This window comes from Sarcophilus harrisii, chromosome 1 (assembly GCF_902635505.1).
Source record: "Sarcophilus harrisii chromosome 1, mSarHar1.11, whole genome shotgun sequence".
Lineage (NCBI taxonomy): Eukaryota > Metazoa > Chordata > Mammalia > Dasyuromorphia > Dasyuridae > Sarcophilus > Sarcophilus harrisii.
In genome coordinates, this window is record NC_045426.1 from 106,114,344 (window position 1) to 106,135,757 (window position 21,414).

At 35.0% G+C, this 21,414-nt stretch overlaps 1 protein-coding gene across 5 annotated transcripts in view; it reads left to right on the forward strand.

Moving 5' to 3' along the window:
• The window catches only part of FREM1 (FRAS1 related extracellular matrix 1), a 151,654-nt gene that overhangs the window by 12,138 nt on the left and 118,102 nt on the right, over positions 1-21,414 (forward strand). For all 5 annotated transcript variants that reach the window (XM_012543371.3, XM_031946382.1, XM_031946431.1 and 2 more), the window contains exons 2-4: positions 13,410-13,911; positions 18,781-18,875; positions 19,929-20,230. In XM_012543371.3, coding sequence (XP_012398825.1) covers positions 13,681-13,911; positions 18,781-18,875; positions 19,929-20,230 — 628 coding nt within the window. In that variant the 5' untranslated portion in view covers positions 13,410-13,680. The remainder of the gene's footprint in view (positions 1-13,409; positions 13,912-18,780; positions 18,876-19,928; positions 20,231-21,414) is intronic.

The following is a 21,414-nucleotide window of genomic DNA, read 5'->3' on the forward strand; positions in this document are numbered from 1 at the left end:
ACCTCAAACAAATGTTGTGTGACCACTTTTTGTAGATATTGAAGAAAGGATAGTTATTTAGGGTCAGTTTGAGTAAGATGACCTTTGAGCTTGCTCCCAACACTGAGATTCTGTATTTTGGAGGCTTTATAGGAAGACTTTAATGGAAGGTTGGCAATCAAAGTGAAACTTAATGTTTTTCCAGTCTAAACAATTTTTTTTTTAGGACAGAAAGCAATAGTAAAAGGATGTATAGCCCTGTGGCTACAGGAAAAACCATTTAGAATTATATCCATTTCCTTAATCCTGAAGAGCACAAAAATCATTAGAAGCAGACTTTCAGAATGAAGGCATAAAGCAGATTCTTTGTGGAATTTGCAAGGCTTTTGGAAGGCACTAAGCTGGAAGAAAACAAAATCTCGCAATTAAGTCAATCTTTTTAACAACACTCTGGAAACTAGTTTGTCAAAAATTTGTGGAGAGAAGACTTCTATGAATTTATGTATGGATGGAGTCAATGATTGTATCTTGCAAAGTTGGAAGGGGAGAACTAGATGTATCAGATCAGAGAATGTAGCATAATTTAGTGAAAAAAAAGTACATCAGCTTAGTGATTTCTAGTCCCAGCTTTGGCTTTGACTAGCTATGTGATCTTGATCAAATAACATAACCTATTCAGATTTCACTTTCCTCTTCAGATGAAATGATCTTTCAACCTTAAAAAGGTCCCTTTTAACCCTAAAAATTAGGATTCTGATTTGCTTCATGTCACAGGAGCCAGTTGCCATTCTGATGGGGAAAATTGCAAACAGGTCAGAGGAGAATGTTAGAAACAGTACTACCACATGTTTCATTGATTTAGTGGAATTGAATTACATTCTTGGAAAAGGAGCATTTTCAGATTCATGAAGTAGCTTGTTTGCTGGAGGCTTTTAATCTTAGTGTTTGGAGCAGAAAGCATCAGCACACTCTTAGAAGTCAAAAGCTAAGGCTGCTAATTGCAGGCTTTAAGGTAACAGCTACATCCTTGAGCAGCTGTTGCCTCCAGTGAAGTTTGAACTGGAAAAACAATGAATTGCTGTTAGAAAACCAGAAGGAAGTTGTTCATGTTTTACTTTCAGTTTGCATGTTTTAGAGAAATGTTCACTCTCATTGAGCATACAGCTGGTTTCCTGAAAATTTTTCTTTACTTTCTACTTCCTTCCCTATCACCCATCCTTTCTCCAGAATTCACTGATAGTGATCAGAAGCAGCCATGGAGATTGTTTCCACTGACAATGTTGGTAAGGGTTTTAAGATAATTCTGTAATTAAAATTCATTAACTCAGTAGTCATAGGATGGGGTAGAGAAAACACTGCATTAGCAGCTGGCAAACTTGACATTTAACTCCCCTTTTATTCCTCATTCATGACTTAGATAATGGAAAAGAAGGTAAGCTCATAAAATCTACTGATGGCATAAAGCCATCTGGTAGAGATAACTAATGCCAGGTGATAGCATCCAAAAAGATTTCAGCAGTCTAAAACATTAGGTCAAATCTAGTAAAAGAAAAAAAAAACCAGGGACAAATCCTATAGTGGGTTTTAAAAAATCCATTATACAAAAACAGAATAGGGGAAATATGCCTAGACAGTAGTTTATAGAAAAAGGACATGAAGATTTTGATGAATCATAACCTTAATGTCAATCAGCAATGTGCTGCAAAAGCCAAAAAACAGCAAACAAGATTTTAGGTAACAATATCTAGAATGAATAAAATGATGGTTTCGCTATATTATACCTTTTTATTCTAACCATAGTTGGAACATTGTCTTCAGTCATATTATTATAGTTTTTCTTACAGCAGTTTACATGGAAAAAAGATCTAGAGGTTTTGATAGATCATAAGCTTGATATGATCGACTCTGAGATTCCATGAAAAAACTTATGACCTGTGTTATTGTAAGCACATCAATGAATTTCTCTTGGTCACCTCATGTATGAAATGGAATTAACAATATCTTGCCTATAGAGTTGGACCATATATTCTCTTGAAGTTGTAGTCTTTTGTCAATAACAGCATGAGGGAAGAGAATAATAATGATAATAATAATAATAATAATAATAATGACAATAGCAGCTGATATTTATGTTGTATTTTAGAGTATATGAAGTCTTTTTCAGAGACTTTTGTTGTTTGTCCACTCTTGTGACCCCCATCTGGGGTCTTCTTAGCAGAGATATTGGAGTAGTTTGCCATTTCCTTCACCATCTCATTTTACACATGAGATAACTGAGGCAGACAGGGTGAAATAACCAGGATTACCTAGGTAGTAACTAAGCCCATATTTGAACTCAAGTCTTCCTGACTTAAACCCAACACTCTATCTACTGTGTCACCTAGCTATCTTGTCTCATTTGAAAAGTTCCAAGAAAAGAAAAAACTCAGAGATTCATTGTGAGGCAGCATGTTGTAATGAAAAGAGATTCAGAGTTAGTAAACCTGGGTTCCAGCCCTCTGATACCACCTGTATTCAATTGAATTTGATTCAGCAAATCTTTATTAAGTACCCAGTACCCAAAGTGCTAGGCTTTGCATGTGTTAGGAGAAAAACAAAATAAAGGAACAAAAAAAGGCAAAATAGCCCCTGCCCTCAAGGAACTTACTTTAGACTGGGGGAGGAAGAGAGGAGCTGCAGGAATTTTATTTTATCATCTACATCCTCTCAAGGCACTCTTTTTTTTTTTTTTTTTTTTTTTTTTTTTTTTTTTTTTTTTTTTTTGCTGAGGCAATTGGGGTTAAGCGACTTGCTAGGAAGTTAAGTGTCTGAGACCACATTTGAACTCAGGTCCTCCTGACTTCAGGACTGGTGCTCTAACCACTACACCTCCTAGTTGCCCCCAGACACTGTATATATGAAGACAAAAATGAGAGGAACTCATTTTTCTTCTTTCAAAAGCATTTTATTTTTCCAAACATATGCAAAGATAGTTTTCAACATTCACCTTTGCAAAACCTTGTGTTCCAAATTTTTATCCCTCTCTTCCCCCCTCCCCCTTCCCTAAGACAGGAAGCAATCTGATATAGGTTAAACATGTGCAGTTCTTCTAATCATAGTTCCATATTTGTCATGCTGAATAAGAAAACTCAGATTAAAAGGGGAAAAAACGTGAGAAAGGAAAAAAAAACAAGCAAGTAAACAAGTAACAACAAGATGAAAGTACAATGCTTTGATCCACATTTAATCTCCATAGTTTTCTCTCTAGATGCAGATGGCTCTTTCCATCACAAGTTTATTGGAATTGCCAGAATCACCTCATTGTTGAAAAGAATCAACATATTTGGTTGACTCACAGTTGATTATCACATAACCTTGTTACTGTGTACAATTGAACTCAGTCTGGGACATGCCATGAACACCACAAACAACACAAAGAACATATGAATATAAAGTGATGTCAAGAGAGAGATGGGTTATCCTCTATGAGTTATCACCTGAGCTGTGCTTAGAAAGAAATAAGGGTTTCTAAGAGGCTCATGAAAGAAAGGGTCTGGAAGTTCCAAAAATGGAGGAACGTGTGAAAACATGGAGTCTGGAGGTAGCAAGTCTAGTTTCTGTGTCTAGTTTCTTCCCCTGTCTGAGATAACATGCATCCTACCTACCTTACTAAGTTGTTAGGAAAGTACTTTCCAAAGTGCTGTGTAAAAGTAGCAAAAGGTTTACAAGAAAAAAAAATTTAGGTGAAAAATATTAGTTTTATGGAAACATGGAGAGGCCACAGAAACTTGGAAGCTTCCATTTTTTCCTAAGTGTATGGAAGGTTGCTATGTGGTTGCTCTGAAGGAATTATATGAAATGATGACAGATGACAGATCTACTGAAGATCCACTGAAGAAAGAGTAGTATTTCACTTTTAATATCTCATTTGGTCTTCAGTGCCTTGATAACATAGTTAGCATTGTCACCTCCAATTTTCAGTCAGGGAAAATAGAGGAAGAGGATAAATTATTCATCCAAAATTACTAGTTAGTTGTTGACCAAGGAAATCAAGTGGTTTATTGTTCTTTGGTATATCAACTTATGCTATGATTCAGATCCAGTTTAGCTTCTAAAGAATTGTACTGAATCAATACTAGTTATTATAACCATATCTAAACTTTAAGCTTTTCTGACTTAACTGGGAAAGGAAGCAGCCTAGTATACTGGAAAGTAGATTCATTCATTAGGAGTCAGAGTGCATGAATTCACATACCAGTTTTATTCCATATTACCTGTGTGACCCTGCCACTCAACTTCAATGGGTCTCAGTTTCCTCATCTATAAAATGAAGGGGTTGGTCTAGATAATTTCCAAGTTCCCTTTTATCTTGAAGTTTGGGGTCTTATGATCTCCCTATTCTTTAGTGATGAGGTTTAAAAAATTATACCACATTATTGACATGTGTATATGTATATGTGAACATATATGTATGCATATGTATATATATATATGTATGCATCTAAACATTCATGTCAACTGATGATAATTAAGTGGCACAGTGGGTAGAGCATGGGCCTGAAGTCAGGAAGATCTGAGTTTAAATCCAGCCTCAAACATTCACTAGCTGTATGCCACTGGAAAGTTAATTAATCTCTTTGCTTCAGTTTCCTAAACTATAAGCTTGTTGTGAGGATCCATTGAGATAACATTTGTAAAAGTGCTTAGCACAATGACTGATAAATAGTAAGTGCTTTATAAATGCTTGTTTCCCCCCTTTCTTCCTTCATATTAGCTATCATAGTTACTTGGATTTGGAAGATTTAATCATGAAACAGAAGTCAGATTCCCATTGACCTTCATCACATCTCTGGCCAATGATCTAATGGTTTTTTCAAGTTCTGTCTATCAACTTTCAATACTTTGCTTTCTTTTTCTTAGTCTCTGGTTCTCTGTCTCTATCTCTGCGTGTCTCTCTCTCTCTCTCTTTCTCTCTCTCTCTCTCTCTCTCTCTCTCTCTCTCTCTCTCTCTCTCTCTCTCTCTCTCTCTCTCCAATTGGGTAATTCATGTATCTGTGAAAACAAGGGGTAATACATCTGAAGGTGCTTACATCAACTACACAGTATGACGAATGAAAGAATATCTATAAGAATTATTCTGATTTGTAGAGACTTTGAATAAAATACAAGCAGAATGATCATATCCGTGACTATATCCTATTTCTGCATGGCAAGGCTATCCTACAGCTGGTGCCTATTTTTTTCCATGGCATGGACAGATTATTTCAGCTTAGTAACAGAAGTATCATGTTTATACAGAATATGAAGCACGCATGTTCTGACAGCTAGGCAGGATGTGTCATTATGGGAAAACTACTATTAAATTTTTTTTTCAAGAAGAATGAAACATTCCTAAATTATTTTATTCTGTTCAGGAAATTTCTCAAGAAAAGGAACTTGATTAAAGAAGTTAAGAAGTTTTGTTTGAATTTGTGAAGAGCAATCCAGAGAAAGTTTTTTTTTCACTTTTCAGAAGTTTTCCTCACATTTAGATTTAGTATATATAATGTATACATATATGTATATACATACATATATACACGTACACACGCACACGCATGCGCACGCACACACACACACACACACACACACATATATATATGTATAATTTTCTCATGAAGAAAATATGCAGTGGTGGGCAAAGGGCCAGCTGGTTTGAAGCTTGTTTATGGCAGGGCATGAAGACTGTGTCGTGCTAGGAAACAGCTGAACCTCACAAACCATGCAAAAAAAAAAATGTTTCTATTATGAAATCAACTTAAGACAGAAATAAATGGTTAAGAAGCAGTTTATTGCCTCCCTTGGGATTATTTGGTGGGTACTTGTCCTGTCTTTACTTCTACCTCCTCCTATATCCCCCCCTCCCTAACTCTTTTCTTACCCTATAAGAGGTTATATCTACAGTCCAAAGAAGGTAGAAGGGGAGACTGTGGCTGATGGTCTGGCGTGGCACTTGGCTTTAGGCCCAGAAGTCCATGTTCTAAAAGTGTATATGAATATTCAGACTAACAAATTTCTCTACACCCAGCCCAGTGACCTTTTAAAAATGTATCACAAATACAGTGTAAAAATTAGAAACATATGGGTCATGTTATCAATAAAATGGAGGACCAGATATTTTTTCCCTAGTCTTTGCAACTTTCAAAAAAGTTCTCAAAGAGGAATTATGTAGTAAAGGTAGCATAATTACAGCTGTTCCTATAAGGTGAGAAAACAAGAAATCTACTAAGGTAACAGCCATTAAGAATTAACTGAAGGGAATGCTAATCTATAGCATTGCCCACTTAGCATCCTTTATTCACTAACCTTCACACTCAAATAGGCCCAAAGTGATCCATATATTTGTACTTAGGGACCTCCTCAAGAATGGCCCTCCTGATGCAGCACTCTCTTCTGCTGTCTTCACCTCTTCTCTTATCCCAGCATCCTGTTGAAATAAGCATTGGATCTTACCTCTTCCCAAACATATTAAGAAGATGGATTTTCTATATCTCTTCTACCTAGGCTGCCTTCAGGGGTAGGGAATTCCAAGAGAGCAGATGCCTGGAAAGTTCATTCAGCCCTTCCTCAGGCTTCAAAAAACAGCAAGAACTGACTCAGCTCAGCTAGAGGACTAAAGAACAGTGGGAATTGGAGAGGTTTCAATATGATGGACCTCAAACCATGTAAGGGAACAGGAATATAGCTAGTAACAAGTTTGTTTCCATATAAATTACTTGGGGGCAGGGCCCAAGGATGATGAAAATTCAGTTTCCCATCATGGGAGAAGATAGAGACAGTTTTGCTATCCAATCCTTGATGTTAACCTAATATCAAGGGGAGAGGAATCAAAAGATAAGTGACAAGTGAATATAAGGAAAGAAGACAAATCACTAGAGGTGTCAGGAGACAGAAAAATCAGTTAATACCCTAAAGCACAAAAAGATAATTCTAAAGGGAAAATACTAAAATTATTCATCAAAACATTTAAAAATTACATACATCTCTAAAGAGTTATTTCAAGGAAAAAAATTGAATCAATACTTGATGAAATACAGAACCATATGGATTCTGCAGAGAATGTGGAACTGTAGCAGGAATGTCCAAAATAATTAAAGAGAGAAAGCAGAATTTTGAAAGAAATGAAATGAGGCAAATAGTAGTATTTTTATCTTTCATAGAAGAAATAATAGTAGAAGAAAAAACTAACAATCTACTCAACTGTTTGACTTTAAACTGAGATCCTCTTGCTCTTATTACATAAATAAGAGATTCTACAAAATTGCTTCTACAAAATTTAAATTTACTATATTTATTTGAAAAGCAGCATAGAAATAGTGTGTAGAAATAATACTAGATTTGAGATCATGAAAACATGAGTCAAGTCCCAACTTTAATTCTTAGTAATATAGTATTTATGAGCAAATAATCTCAATGGGCCTCGGTTTCCCCATATACAAATTGAAAAATAATTTTCATAGTCACTGCCTCATGGACTTGCTATAATGTGCCAGTGAAATAATGTATATAGGAGATGGTTTTACAGCCCATCACTTTTAACCAATCAATCTGCAAAATAAACTTGGTATTAAGGAATTTTCCTATAATGTCATTATAATATGTAGAAAAAGTATTTCATCATTTTGAAAAGACTATATCACTATGGATCATCAGAGGAAAGCAGATGACACTGTACTGGAAACATCTTGGGACTGTTTGAGAAGATCAAGTTATATTTTTTGACTTCCATAGAAATAATATGTCATTTGAATAGAGGGCCATTCAAGTGACAGACAATTTTAAATTCAGGAACTGAGAGTCCAGGCTCGTGAAAGGGAATCATTTTTGGAGGAAGGAGAGGGTTTCTCAATGCTGGTAGTAACATCCATTACAGTAGTCGTTAATGGTAACATCTGCATGGGGAACTGATTGACACACCAATGACAACTTGAAACTCTAGTTAGCTTCAGAACTCTAAAGTTAGCTTCAGAAAGTATGATTTCAAGGTGGAGAAGAATATCGGCTTTGGACTCCATAAGGAGACAAATACTCTGAAGCCTTGGAGAATTATATGTAAGGGGAAATTAATGAAGGCTCTACAATATGAAAAAAAGGACTTCTAATAATCATAAGCTGTGAGTTGCCCTTTATCACATACATTGTCTAAAAGTGGGCCCCACAATCATCCTATACTATATTTGAACCTAGTTTTTCCAGGTACCTTGTATATGCAAGAGGAGAGTATATCTATGGTTTGATGAAAATGCTTTTGTAACTGTTACTCATGCTACAATTCCTCAGTAAATACCTTTTCTTTTTTACATATAACATTTTATTTTCCCCTAAATTACATTTTAAAACAAATTTTAAATGATAAAATATCTTTTGAGTTCCAAATTATATATCCCTCTCTTCCTACATTCCCTTCTCCCTGAGACATACTCATCAGATGGCAAAGTTGACAGGAAAAAGATAAATATTACATGGCTTCCAGGAAAATATGTATATTAATACACTGTTGGAGGAGCTGTGATTTGGTTCAGTTATTCTAGAAATAAATTTGAAACTATGTCTTAAAAGCATATCTTTATGATACCACTATCCAGTTTATACATTAAAGGGATCAAAGAAAGAATAAAACAACCCATATAACCAAATATTTTTAACGATCTTTTTATAATACGATAGAATGTTATTATTCTAGGAATTGTCTTTGAGAAATATGGGAAGATTTAAGTGAGCTGATACAGAGTAAAATGATCAGAACTAGAACAATTTATACAGTAACAATAGCATTGTAAAGAGAAACAACTTTGAAAGACTTAAGAAATGATTAGCACAATAACCAATCATAATCCCACAGGATTAATAATGAAACATGATGCCTACTTCCTGACAGAAAGGTGATGGCAGCACAGTGAAAGTTGAGACATATATTTTTTGGATATTACTATGAGAATTTGTTTTGCTTGTCTATGCATTTTTTTCAAGAATTTCATTTTTGTTTTTTGCTAAAAGGAGAAGTGAGAGGAAAAGAAGGTAGACTTTTGTTAATGGGAAAAAAGAAAATGAAATTAAAAAAATAAAAATAAATATGTCAAAAACATTAATATAAAGGACAAAACATTAATTTTCAATTTATTGCCAAAGGGATCCATGACATAAAAGAGGTAAAGGCCTCTGCCTAAGAGAAATTTGTCCAGCCTTCCCTAGATATGGTATTTAAAGGGATACTAGAATAAACAGTTCACTTCTCTCTCTTTTGTACTTTTAAAATGATTGTATATCCGGATTTTAGTACTTAGGCAGAACATGTTTCTTTACCTGCTTAAGCTTTGGCCATATCTCTAGAGTTAAGGAACATGTTTAACCATGTAATTTGAAAAATCAGCTATTGCTTCCATCTCATGTTGAACAGGAAAGTAAGACCTTTGACTGTGTAGTGATAAGCAAAATTGAATGCCTAAGTTGAAGAACAATGAGATGTTTTATGGGTATGGAAAAAGCCATCCTTTCCCATAAAACAAGGCCAAGAAATAGATGATATCCTTTTTTTTTATTTAATAGCCTTTTATTTACAGGTTATATGCATGGGTAACTTTACAGCGTTAACAATTGCCAAACCTCTTGTTCCAATTTTTCACCTCTTACCCCCCACCACGTCCCCTAGATGGCAGGATGACCAGTAGATGTTAAATATATTAAAATATAAATTAGATACACAATAAGTATACATGACCAAAACATTATTTTGCTGTATAAAAAGAATCAGACTCTGAAATATTGTACAATTAGCTTGTAAAGGAAATCAAAAATGCAGGTGTGCATAAATATAGGGATTGGGAATTCAATGTAATGGTTTTTAGTCATCTCCCAGAGTTCTTCTTCTGGGCATAGCTAGTTCAGTTCATTACTGCTCCATTAGAAATGATTTGGTTGATCTCGTTGCTGAGGATGGCCTGATCCATCAGAACTAGTCATCATCTAGTATTGTTGTTGAAGTATATAATGATCTCCTGGTCCTGCTCATTTCACTCAGCATCAGTTCGTGTAAGTCTCTCCAGGCCTTTCTGAAATCATCCTGTTGGTCATTTCTTACAGAACAATAATATTCCATAATTTTCATATACCACAATTTATTCAGCCATTCTCCAACTGATGGGCATCCATTCAGTTTCCAGTTTCTAGCCACTACAAAAAGGGCTGCCACAAACATTCGTGCACATACAGGTCCCTTTCCCTTCTTTATAATCTCTTTGGGATAAGCCCAGTAGTAACACTGCTGGATCAAAGGGTATGCACAGTTTGATAACTTTTTGAGCATAATTCCAAACTACTATGATATCCTTTTAATGAAGAGATGGATTGAAACAGTGTTGGTTAGCTTTCCAGAATCTCTAACAGGAAACATTGCATACTTTCATTGCCTTAATTTATTTTTGGTCTTTTTCTTATTTCAGGCAATACTAAATTGAAATTCCTTTTTTAGAATCATAAAATGCAAATTTGGAAAACAATTCACTCTGTGACAGAGATATATGATGACATTTTTGTTTTCTTTTTACAGGTGGTATGTGTGTGTGTGTGTGTGTGTGTGTTTGTTGGTCACGGTGGTGGTAGTTAGAGAGAGAGAGGTTAGTAATTGACAACATATATATACCAAGATCAGGAACTTGAATCCAGATCAAAGCACTTGCTTCACTCCCCCATCATATAATTCAAGACATTCCTTGGTTTTCAAAGGGAATTTGTTTCAGATGGTGACTGAGTGGGTGGCAGGGAAACACAATTCTAGGAAAACATACATACCTGTCTCTGTTTAGGGGAAGCTGATGGGAAGTATAAACTGAATTCTTTGGCAACTCCTTTTCTGAATGGTGAAATCAAAGCCACTCACTGTGTACATCAATAATTTCTTACTGAACAGAAATCCATTTGTGTTCAACAGTGTCATATTATGTGTCAGGTATATCAGGAAAGACATATTTACCTGAATCTTGTACTCTGATAAAGACAAGGATCACCTTTACTGTGGAGAGGGTATGTGGTAGATTAGAAAGTTTGCTAGCTCTGAAGTTGGAGGCCCTGGGTACAAATCCCATCTTTATTCTTAATATCTGTATTGCTATCACATTATTTCTTTGGGACTCATCCTCATCCATAGACCAGAGGAATTAGACTAGATAATCTCCTGGCTCCCTTTCAGTTCTAAATTTCTGATCCTATGATGACAATGACTTTATGAGTCCAGCACACTGTTTCATGGTATTTTCAGTCCAGGATCAGCACTGTATTTTTTTTTTTCTTTCATTTTTGTCTAAGGATGTGTTTTTTTTAGATGTTCTTACATTTCTCTTATTAGAGCAGTGTATTTGACTTCTCCAAAAAAGCTCATTCTGAGATATTATCAAAAATACTTTTTTACACAGTATATTTTAAAATACATTTTAAAAAGTAATGCTAATTCTTACACATAATATATAAATGCAGAACCACACTATCAGGTATAGAATTGAAACAAAAGAAGTAGAGGAAATAGATTTTCCTAGGAACTTGAGATAAGTTGATATTAGATTTAGTTCTAAAAACATCTTTGTTGCTGAAACTTTAGAAGCAAACTTTTAACTAGGCTTAATTTGAGCAGGGATTTAATATGTAGGTTCTTGTATTTTGCAGGAGTGTGAAATTTAAAAAGTGGATATTTTGACTTCTACTTAAGATAGTTAGATATTTAATTTAATATATGTGGATGATCCATCCTCATATAAGTAAAGAACCTGTAAAGCCTAAATGGATACATAATTAACATAGTTATTAGCCTCTCTTCAATTTAATTGAGTAAACATCTATGCTAGACCCTGGAGACATGGACAATAAGTAAAATGATCCTTGTCTTTAAATATCTTACATTCTCTTCTTTTTACTTCAGCAAAAATTCATTCAATATCTGGGGAGCTTTTGCCTCTTGATAGAGTATGGCCTATTTATGATTGAAAATTTTATGATTGAATATTTTGGTGTATGCTCAGAGCATAGATATTCTCTGTTGTGGGTTTAAGAGAAAGAATCATATGCTATTGATACAATATTGATGGGGGTGAAAATTATCATTCTGCTGAACACATACCCTGCCCTCCCCTCCCCTCCACATGTTCCCCTCACCAAACCTTATTCTTGATTAAAAATCTGTTAGGATCAAAGGACAAAGGTCAAGCATTTTCTTTACAAAGAATCTTGTTTAGGGAACTAGATTAGATTCTTGTTCTGGTATAAACTGGATTAAGATGATTCCACAGGTCCCTTCAAATTTTGAGATTTTATGAAGTTTGAGAACCAGACTTGTACTTGGTCTATTCATTTCATCACAGACATGTATGGGCACCTAGACTGGTTATATATAAGCAGAGCCATGAATCTATATCTAGATTCATATAATATAGTACTTGGTAATTCCATCAAAAATGAATGATTCCTTTAGGGGTAAAGTGATGCAAATTAGCTACTTGAGGGGAGGGATTGTCGTTCATTTTAGGTTTTTATTTCAGAATCTACCATAAGTGCCCTACAAATAGTAGGACTTAATAAATGCTTATCAATTTGAATGTCACACATTGCTTATAAATCAATGGATGCAATGGGGTGTGTTTCCCAAGTATAATATTGTAAACTTTATAGCCATTTGTGTTAAAGAAAAATATTCTAAGAGACATATTGATCATATTGATCAGTATACTCTTCTCAGGTATCAATTTAAATATATCTATATCTATATAATTAAAAAAAGTTTATTAGTAGTCTAAATCACAAATTGAACCTCAGGTGCTTCAGTGGTTGTCATGGAATATACAGTCAGATAAATGTGAAATACATTGTTAAAAAATTTAAATAGAATTTATAATTTCAAATTTTTTGTTTACATTATGTTATTCTTTAAAACAGATCTGTTGGGTGGGAGGAAGATAGTATATTATGTCCATTTTATAGATGGGGGTAACTGAGACAGAGTAATGATAAAACTTGCCTAGGCATAGTAGTTTTCAAGCAATATGCAGAGGAAGTTAATCTCTTGATAAAACAAGTAGCTAGTAGTTTCTTCATAGGACAAAGAAATAGCAGATTGGAGTTCAGTAACTTTCTCCAGATTAAGAGGGAATAAGTTATATCCATTTATCTTGAGGTCAAGATCTAGGGGACCACCCAATCACCATCACTATTGCTTTTAAGAAATTCAGGAAACCAGTATCCCACAAGCTGGATAATGAGTTGGCCCCATCACCTTTCAGATGTGCTGAGAGGTCAGGTTAGTTTATTTGTTTTTAATTTACCTGAAATGAGAGAAGGTTTGAAAGATTCCTTTGTCACTTGGATCTCTAGAATAGTAATGCTGTTCTTTTTTCTCTCTCCTTTTCCCCTACCCCTTCTCCTATTTGCAGGATTAGAAAAGCACTCAGAAAGCCTATTAATCTTTCTGGCGTTGTCAGGATTGATCAACGAGTTTTATTAAAAAAGCTCCAGGATTTCTTGAAAGGCCTCATTCTCCAGATTTTAAGAAGGGGGAGCTTACAGCAATCTCTGTGCATGTTGTCTGGATCCTTCTCCTAGCCTGGCCCTTTGGAATATGTGTTGATGGTCCCGAAGGAGAAAAGGAAACCTTTTCTTACTTAAGCCTTTTTTCTGGAAGGAAGCTGGTGATCCCGTGATAACATGAACTTTCTTGGATCTGGTGGGGTGTTTCTTTGCCTGCTGCTTGTTCTGCAAGGTACCAATTCGTCTTTCATTAGTGTCAACCAGGGGATGAAGGTGGCAAAGGGTCATTCTGCTTTTCTGTCAAGGGAGGACCTAAAGTTTTCCATACCAAAGGAAAAAGATGCCTGCAAAGTGGAAGTTGTGCTGAATGAGCCAATAACCCAAAGGGTTGGGAAACTTACTCCACAGGTAAGTGTTACCAGGTATTTTCTGTTGCATAGCACTATATGTAGATATATGTGTGTATGTAGTTTTATTTGTTTAGTGAGTACTGATTTTCCAGACTTGAATTCATTCACTAGCAGAAGCACATTAAAATTAGCAAATAAATATTCCAGATAAAATCTGGAATTGAGTCTTGAATATCACCAGAAACAAAGTCAAGCCTGTCGATGCTAGGCCTCATATAGAAGAAGAAGGGAAAAGGGAGTTGGATAAGAAGAGGAAGAAGGCAAGAGAGAAAAAAGGACATGTTTGTAGCTATAGGTATGTTCTAAAATTGTATGTAAGTTTCTTTGTGTAAATCTCATCTAAATCATATTAGGTAGCTAGCAAGCACAGTAGATGGAGTGCTGGACCTGGAGTCAAAAATACCTAAGTTCAAATGTGACCTCAGACATTTAATAGCTGTGTGACTTTGGGCAAGTTACCCCTTTTGGACTCAATTTCCTAGTTTCTAAAGTGGGACTAATGATAGTATTATCTCCCAAGGTGGTTGTGATGATCAAATGAGATAATAATTGTAAAGCACTTAGCACAATTCCTGGCATATGTAAATATTAGCTGCCCTCATCATCATCATCATCATCATAATTCTCATCTTCATGTTTATCATATCATCATCATCTTCAGCAGCAGCAGCAAAGTTTTCTAAGGGCAACTAGTGGCACAAAAGAGTGTTGAACCTGAAGTCAGGAAACCCTGAGTTCGAATCTAACCTTATATACGGATTAGGAGTATGACGCTGGGCAAGACATTTAACTTCTGTCTGCATCAGTTTCCTCATCTGTAAATAGAGAATAATGAGAACATCTCTCAATATGGCACCAGGGAATAAGCATTGGAACTGGAGTAAAAAAAACAATTCTTACTGATTTTAAGGCTCTGCCATTCACTTACACATGTGACCTTAGGAAAACCAAAGTAGCGCTAACAAAACCACTAGCTTTTTTTCCCTCATGTAGATTTCATTTTGCCCCCAAATTAAAGAAAAATATATGTAGGACTCAAAACTATATGTCGTTCTGCTGGAAGGACTGGGTAGCCCAAATCATGTTGCTGAATTGAGAATATCCTTATCCCCTCCACTGGCTGAAGCAGGCTGGTTTTGTTCAAAGTTTTGTTAAAATGACACAGGAGGAGGATAATGAGGTGCCTCAGACAAAATTAAAAGTGGTTCAGTTTTTTTTTCCTCTTTAACTCAGATGGTTAGCTTTGGACTTTTTTTTTTTAAATCATCACATTCTGTTTCTAGCCCAATTTAGAAAGAATCACAACATCACAGAGAGGACACCCTTGGGTGTATTCAGAACTTCTGTGGCAGCAATCAGATACTCAAAATCTCCCAAGAGCTTGTACTGCTCTCAGATTTGTGCTTCAATTTGCCAGCCAAAGAGCTTTAGATGAGACTGAAAATGCTGAAGAAAGATCAACCACAGCTGCTTCAGGCAATAGTTCCCAGTTCTTGTGGACTTTTAAAACCTGCCCATTCACCCCTCAGCCTGTCACATTAATTTGTATTTTTGACAATCTAGTCCATAAGATTGAGAATTAAGAACTAAGGTCTGGAAGGGATGTTAGGGGATCATCTTGTCATTGGATAATAATATCTAGCATCTATATAGCATTTTAAAGTTAGCAAAGCACTTCTAATTATCTAATAATAACAATAATCTATTATATAATTATCTAATAATATCTATTAATAAGTTATCTATTAGGTTATCTAATAATAGGTTAGGTTATCTAATAATTATTTTCTAATAATAACAATAATAATAGCTATGTGCTAGAAACTGTACTTTAATAGTGATCTCTTTTGATCCATACAACAACCCTTGTACAAAGGTGCTATTTTTACCCCTACTTTAAAGATGAGAAATTTGAGACAGAGAGAAGTAAAGTCACTTGTTCAGTATCATGCAGCTAATAAATATCTGAGACAGGATTTAAATTTGTCTTACTGATTTTAAGCCCAGTGCTCTATTCACTGGGTTATAGTGTTGTTTTCATTGTTGTTATTATTGGAAAACTGATTGGCCTCCTTTTGCACATTCTGAAGAAAATGGAAGTATGTCTTAAAACTTTCAGAATATATATTTTCTAGGGATAAATCTGATGAAATAATGGTTGTCAGACTCAGAAAATTCTTTTAGAACTGTATAAATTTATGAATTATTGGGAATTTCACCTTCATTTTAACCTATATCTTTTAAACTTTTAGAATTATGCAGAATCGTTGATTTTAAAAATCTCCAAAGCTGTCATTAAGCTCTTCATATTGTGTTCTGATATTTCCTGGTAAACTCACAGCAAGGATGAGTCATTAATTTTTTTTTTAATCAAAGGTCAAATGTTGTTGGTAATTGTATTCATGTTCCTTTAGACTCATTCAGTTATCCTTAGGGATTCAGTTTTCATGACATTTTCCTTAGTAAGGAGGCTCAGACACAAAATCAGGTTTTTTTTTTTAATAGAATTTAATAGTAAATTCAGACCAAAGCTTGTATAAACCACTTTTCTGGAGAGACAATTGTATTAACAATACCCTGCTGGGTAATGAACAGTTTCATGTGGTTTGCACAGAAAATGTTTTGTTTAACATCTGCTCAATTAGCGTTTTTATTTCATTACTGAAGTTTGTCTTACAACCAACAGGTTTAATTTCCTATCAGATATTTGAAAAGGGATTTAGATTGGCACACACAAAGTGCATTCTGTTCAATGATGTCCCTTGATATATTCAATTAGGTGAACTCCAGGACTCCATATCTTCCTATGTTTTAGAAATTAGCTTTCTCACAAAATTTCTTGTATTTGTTAAGAATGAGGAATTCATCTCTACATGTCCAAGCACATAGTAAGAGCTTACTATGCATGCTGAAATGTCTCATCAAACATTTTTTTGGAAATGGCAAAGCACCTCCAACCCCATATCTTACAGGAAATGCAACATTGAGAAAGTGTCTCTGGTTTAAACTGGTTCACTGTCATTAAAGTGAGTAATGAGTTAGGAATGTGTGACAATTTAATTATAAATTGTAATTGAAAAGCAGTTGAAGTGGAAAAAAACAAAGCTAGACAGTAATTAGAAAAGGATTTAGCTCTCTTTTGTTTTAGTTAGTAAATTTATAGACAATTATGGTTGTCGCTTTTTATAAAAGGAAAACATATTAGGAAGCATAAAACAGATGTTTCTTTTAACAAAGCAGATTGTCTCTTTTTTACAATGACTATTTGTCAGTAAGATGGAGAAAGGCCTTTTGTTTATCTTTTTCCTTGTTGTCAATTAAAAAGAGAAACCAATGATGTCTCTGGGGGGAAAATCATTTCTATTAGTGATAAACTTATTTTGAGAGTGGATTGTATTGACTGACAATGTTTAAGATTGTGGAAAGGTAAGCTTTCAAACTCAAACCCAGATATCAAACACTGAGAAATGAGATGCCTAGAATAGCTTTTCTTTATAGACCTGAGCTAAAGATTAGAGAAGTCCTTTTTAAAAAGATTCGAGGGTTCCTAAAGTAAATAATTACCATTTTTTCACTTAATGTGGTCAAACTGCAACAATGAAATTTGTATAATTTTAACAAATGCAATTGTTTGTTGCAATAAATTGTTTTATTCTCTTCTGTGCTATCTGCTATGGAAAGGTTAATAAAAACAGTATTTAGAAGAATATATACAATGGAAATTCTAAAAACAAATACATATTACCAGTGTCAGGGGCTTCATCTTGCAGTACAAAGGATGCTGGTGATGATGATAATGATGATGTATGTGTTTGTGTGTATGTCTATATATAATTATATACATGTGTATTTATAATTATGTATAATTATATAAGTATAATTATAATACACATGTATAATTATAAATATATATACGTATACACATGTACATATATGCATATTGCACATATGTCAATGTGCATATGTATAATTTATGTGCCTTTCTGTATCTCATTGATAAAATCATTGTAAAAAAAACAATATGCTTTGTTAAAAGCATATATATGCATGTGTATATACACTTATATATTAACACATACACACATATGTAGATGGATATGTACATAGGTAGAAAGAATGATAGTTAAATAGGTGGAAGCAGCTATGAGGCCCAGAAGAGCTGGGCCTGAAGTCAGGAAAAAAGAGGAACTAATGATGTCTCTGGGGGAAAAGTTATTTAACCTTTAAATATGGTTAATAAGGTCTATCTCAGTTTCTTCAATCATGAAGAAAGAATGAGAAATGAGAATAGTATTAGCACCTACTTCAAAAGTTCTTGTGAGAATTAAATAATATTTGTAATGTTCTTAGCACAGTGCCTCATACATGGTAACACTGAATAAACATTACTTTCCCTTTCCCTTTATGAGTATATATGCATGTATAAATTTTGGAGAATATATAAATAGGCATAATTTTTATGGGGTATTTGCATACAATATACGTATTCAAATGAAGATAAAGTAAATGTTTTGTTGTACATATATGTATATTAAATTTTTGTAAATTGAATTAGATTTCCAATTCACTAGCGGAGTATGAAAATAATTTTGTGATCCAATCCAATCCAACAAGCATTTGCTGATGCATATAATCACTCTTTAATGCATTCATTTGGTAAGTTTCAATTTTTATGTACCAGGTATACTTAGAGCATGGCACAGCTGTCTACACAGGTGTATGGAGGGTAAACCTCTTCATGCATGGTTGTTAGACTAAATAGCCATCAGCCCACACATTTCTCTATGCAATTAGTAGGCAGCTTGAAAGAATAGACTATGGTGCCATGCTTCTTATAAGTACTTATTTTTTATTCACCATGCATTAGGTATTTGACTGTCATTTCCTTCCTAATGAAGTAAAGTATACTCATAATGGTTGCCCAATCCTAGATGAAGATGCTGTTAAACTTAGACTCTACAGGTAAGCCGCATTGTTTTGGTCTCAATTTTCATGCTGTACAACTATTGTATGCTTTGATCAGTGGGTAATTATTCTAAGGTAGTTGGATGGGCCAAGCACACTCCAGTACAAGAGGTTGTTCAGCAGTGGACAGAGCCAAAGAACTTCCTTCATGGGAAATGATTTTGGGCTTCTAGGATCCCAACTTGAATCAGAGAAGAATATAGTCAAAGCTTTTACTGTTATACGTTTGGATTATCAAGTTTGGGTTTTATGTGCTTCACATGTTTAAACCTGCACTTCTTCCAGAATTCATTTTAAATCTTGCCTCAGACACTAACTAGTTGTAGGATTCTGAGAATCACTTAGCCTATCTCAGCCTCAGTTTCCTCATCTGTAAAAGAGGGTTAATGAAAGCATTTACTACTTATGTATGATTGTGAGGACCAAATAAGATATTTTAAAAGTACTTTTCATACTTCCAAAGCACAAAACAAATCTTATCTGTTATTATTATTGATGAAGAAATTAAGACTTGGAGATATTAAGTAACTTGCTCAGGGTGACTCCGGTAGAAAGTGAACAGAATTTGAATCTAAGTCTTTCTCTTCCAAATCTAACCCTCCTCCCTCCCTCTCTTCTTCCCTCCCCTTCTTCCCTCCCCTTCTTCCTTCCTTCCTTCCTTCCTTCCTTCCTTCCTTCCTTCCTTCCTTCCTTCCTTCCTTCCTTCCTTCCTTCCTTCCTTCTTTCTTTCCTTGCTTTATTTCCCCCCTTTCTCCCACCCTTTGGAAAAAATATAAAATCTTTTAAGCAAAAAATGCATGATCAAGCAAAATATATTCCCTGAGTAATTATGTTGAAAAGTCTCCTTTTCCATCATACTTTCCCCTGTGCCTCCTGCCTTCTAAGAAACAGATGTAGCATAAGATGACTGGGACTGAATAGTAGAAAGAGAAAAACAGACTATTTTGTGCCTTGGATGAGAGTTGGCCTTGAATCTAAGAAACAATCAAAAATCTGTTTGATAATCAGTATGCGGCAGCAAAAGTTCTAATTTTGCTCTTTCTTATCTAGATTTACAGAGACTGAAACCTTCACAGAAACTTTTATCCTTCGAGTTTATCTCCTGGAGCCAGATTGTAGCATCATCCAGACGAGCACCAGAGCACTGGAAGTGCTTGAGTTCTATGGCCTATCAAGAGCAATTGATAAGAATGTGCTCAGTTTTGATTATGAGAGAAGGATGAATCTGGAATGCACCATAAGGCTCTCTCCATTAGAAACTGGCCTACCAGCCCATGGCCAGGTTGTCATCGTGGAGCCCCAACAAAGCGAACCACGAGGAGACCAGCCCCATAGCTTTTTCCCCGAGTCCCGTATGCCATTTCAAAATATTATTATTAAAATGATTTTATATTTGTTGAAATATATAGATAAATATAGTAGATTTATAGTGATAAATGAATGAATAATAAACCTTAAAGCATAGATAAGATAGGCATAGATAGGAGAAAGAGAGGGTATTCCAGAGAGGGGCACAATGTGAGCATAGAGAAAGGTGGGAACCAGCAGACTTCATTCAGGTAATATTGAGTAGGTAGAATGCTTTGATTGGAGCAAAAGGTTCACATACAGAAGTACTACTTCAATTAAATTTAGTGAGTATTTAATTGCCTACTATATGCCTGGCATTATGCTATTCACTGAACATACAATGAGAAAAATGGAATTATCTCTTTCCTGATGAGCATGTATTCTACTCTTAGGAGCTAGTGGGGTGGTACAAATCTAAAATCTCAGCTACTAGGGAAGCTCAAGTTGGCAAACCTCAATCTCAGGCTAAAGTCAACTACTCTGATCAGGGGTCTGCATTAAGTCTGTTGTAAATATAGTGAGTCCTGAGAGCAGGGGTGGTCACCAGGTGGGGAGGAAGAAGTAATTCAGATCGGCAATAGAACAGCTCAAAAGTCCTGTGCTGAACAGTAATGGGATCAGACTGGGAGTAGACCCTGAATATGTCCAGCCTGGATAAGATGGGGAAGAGAGAGAGAGAGAGAGAGAGAGAGAGAGAGAGAGAGAGAGAGAGAGACAGAGAGAGAGAGAGAGAGAGAGAGAGAGAGAGAGAGAGAGAGAGAGAGAGAGGGGGGGAGGGAGTGAGTGAGAGAGAGAAAACATTTCAAGCAAACTGTGAAAGACCTTGTCAATTAATTTTTTTCAATAGGTAATGGAGAATAGTTGACAGTTTTTAAAGCCAAGCTCTTTATTGTTTTAAGCCCTAAAAAACAATGTGATTTTATCGGTATGGGTGATTTCCTATATAGTCACAAATTCAGTGCATTCCAGTCTCAGTAGATGATTTGATGAATTGCTCTGAAGAAAAAAAGTCATCATCTAATTGCTACCGTTCTCTTAAATGAGTCTCCTTAATTGTGAAGGTCTTTTAATGACAGACACCGGAGCCTATTATTGGACCCTATATGCAGTACATCTTAGCAAAGGGAATAAAATAAACATTTATATAGCACCTTTTAAATATCAGCCACTTGTTAAATGCTTTTTA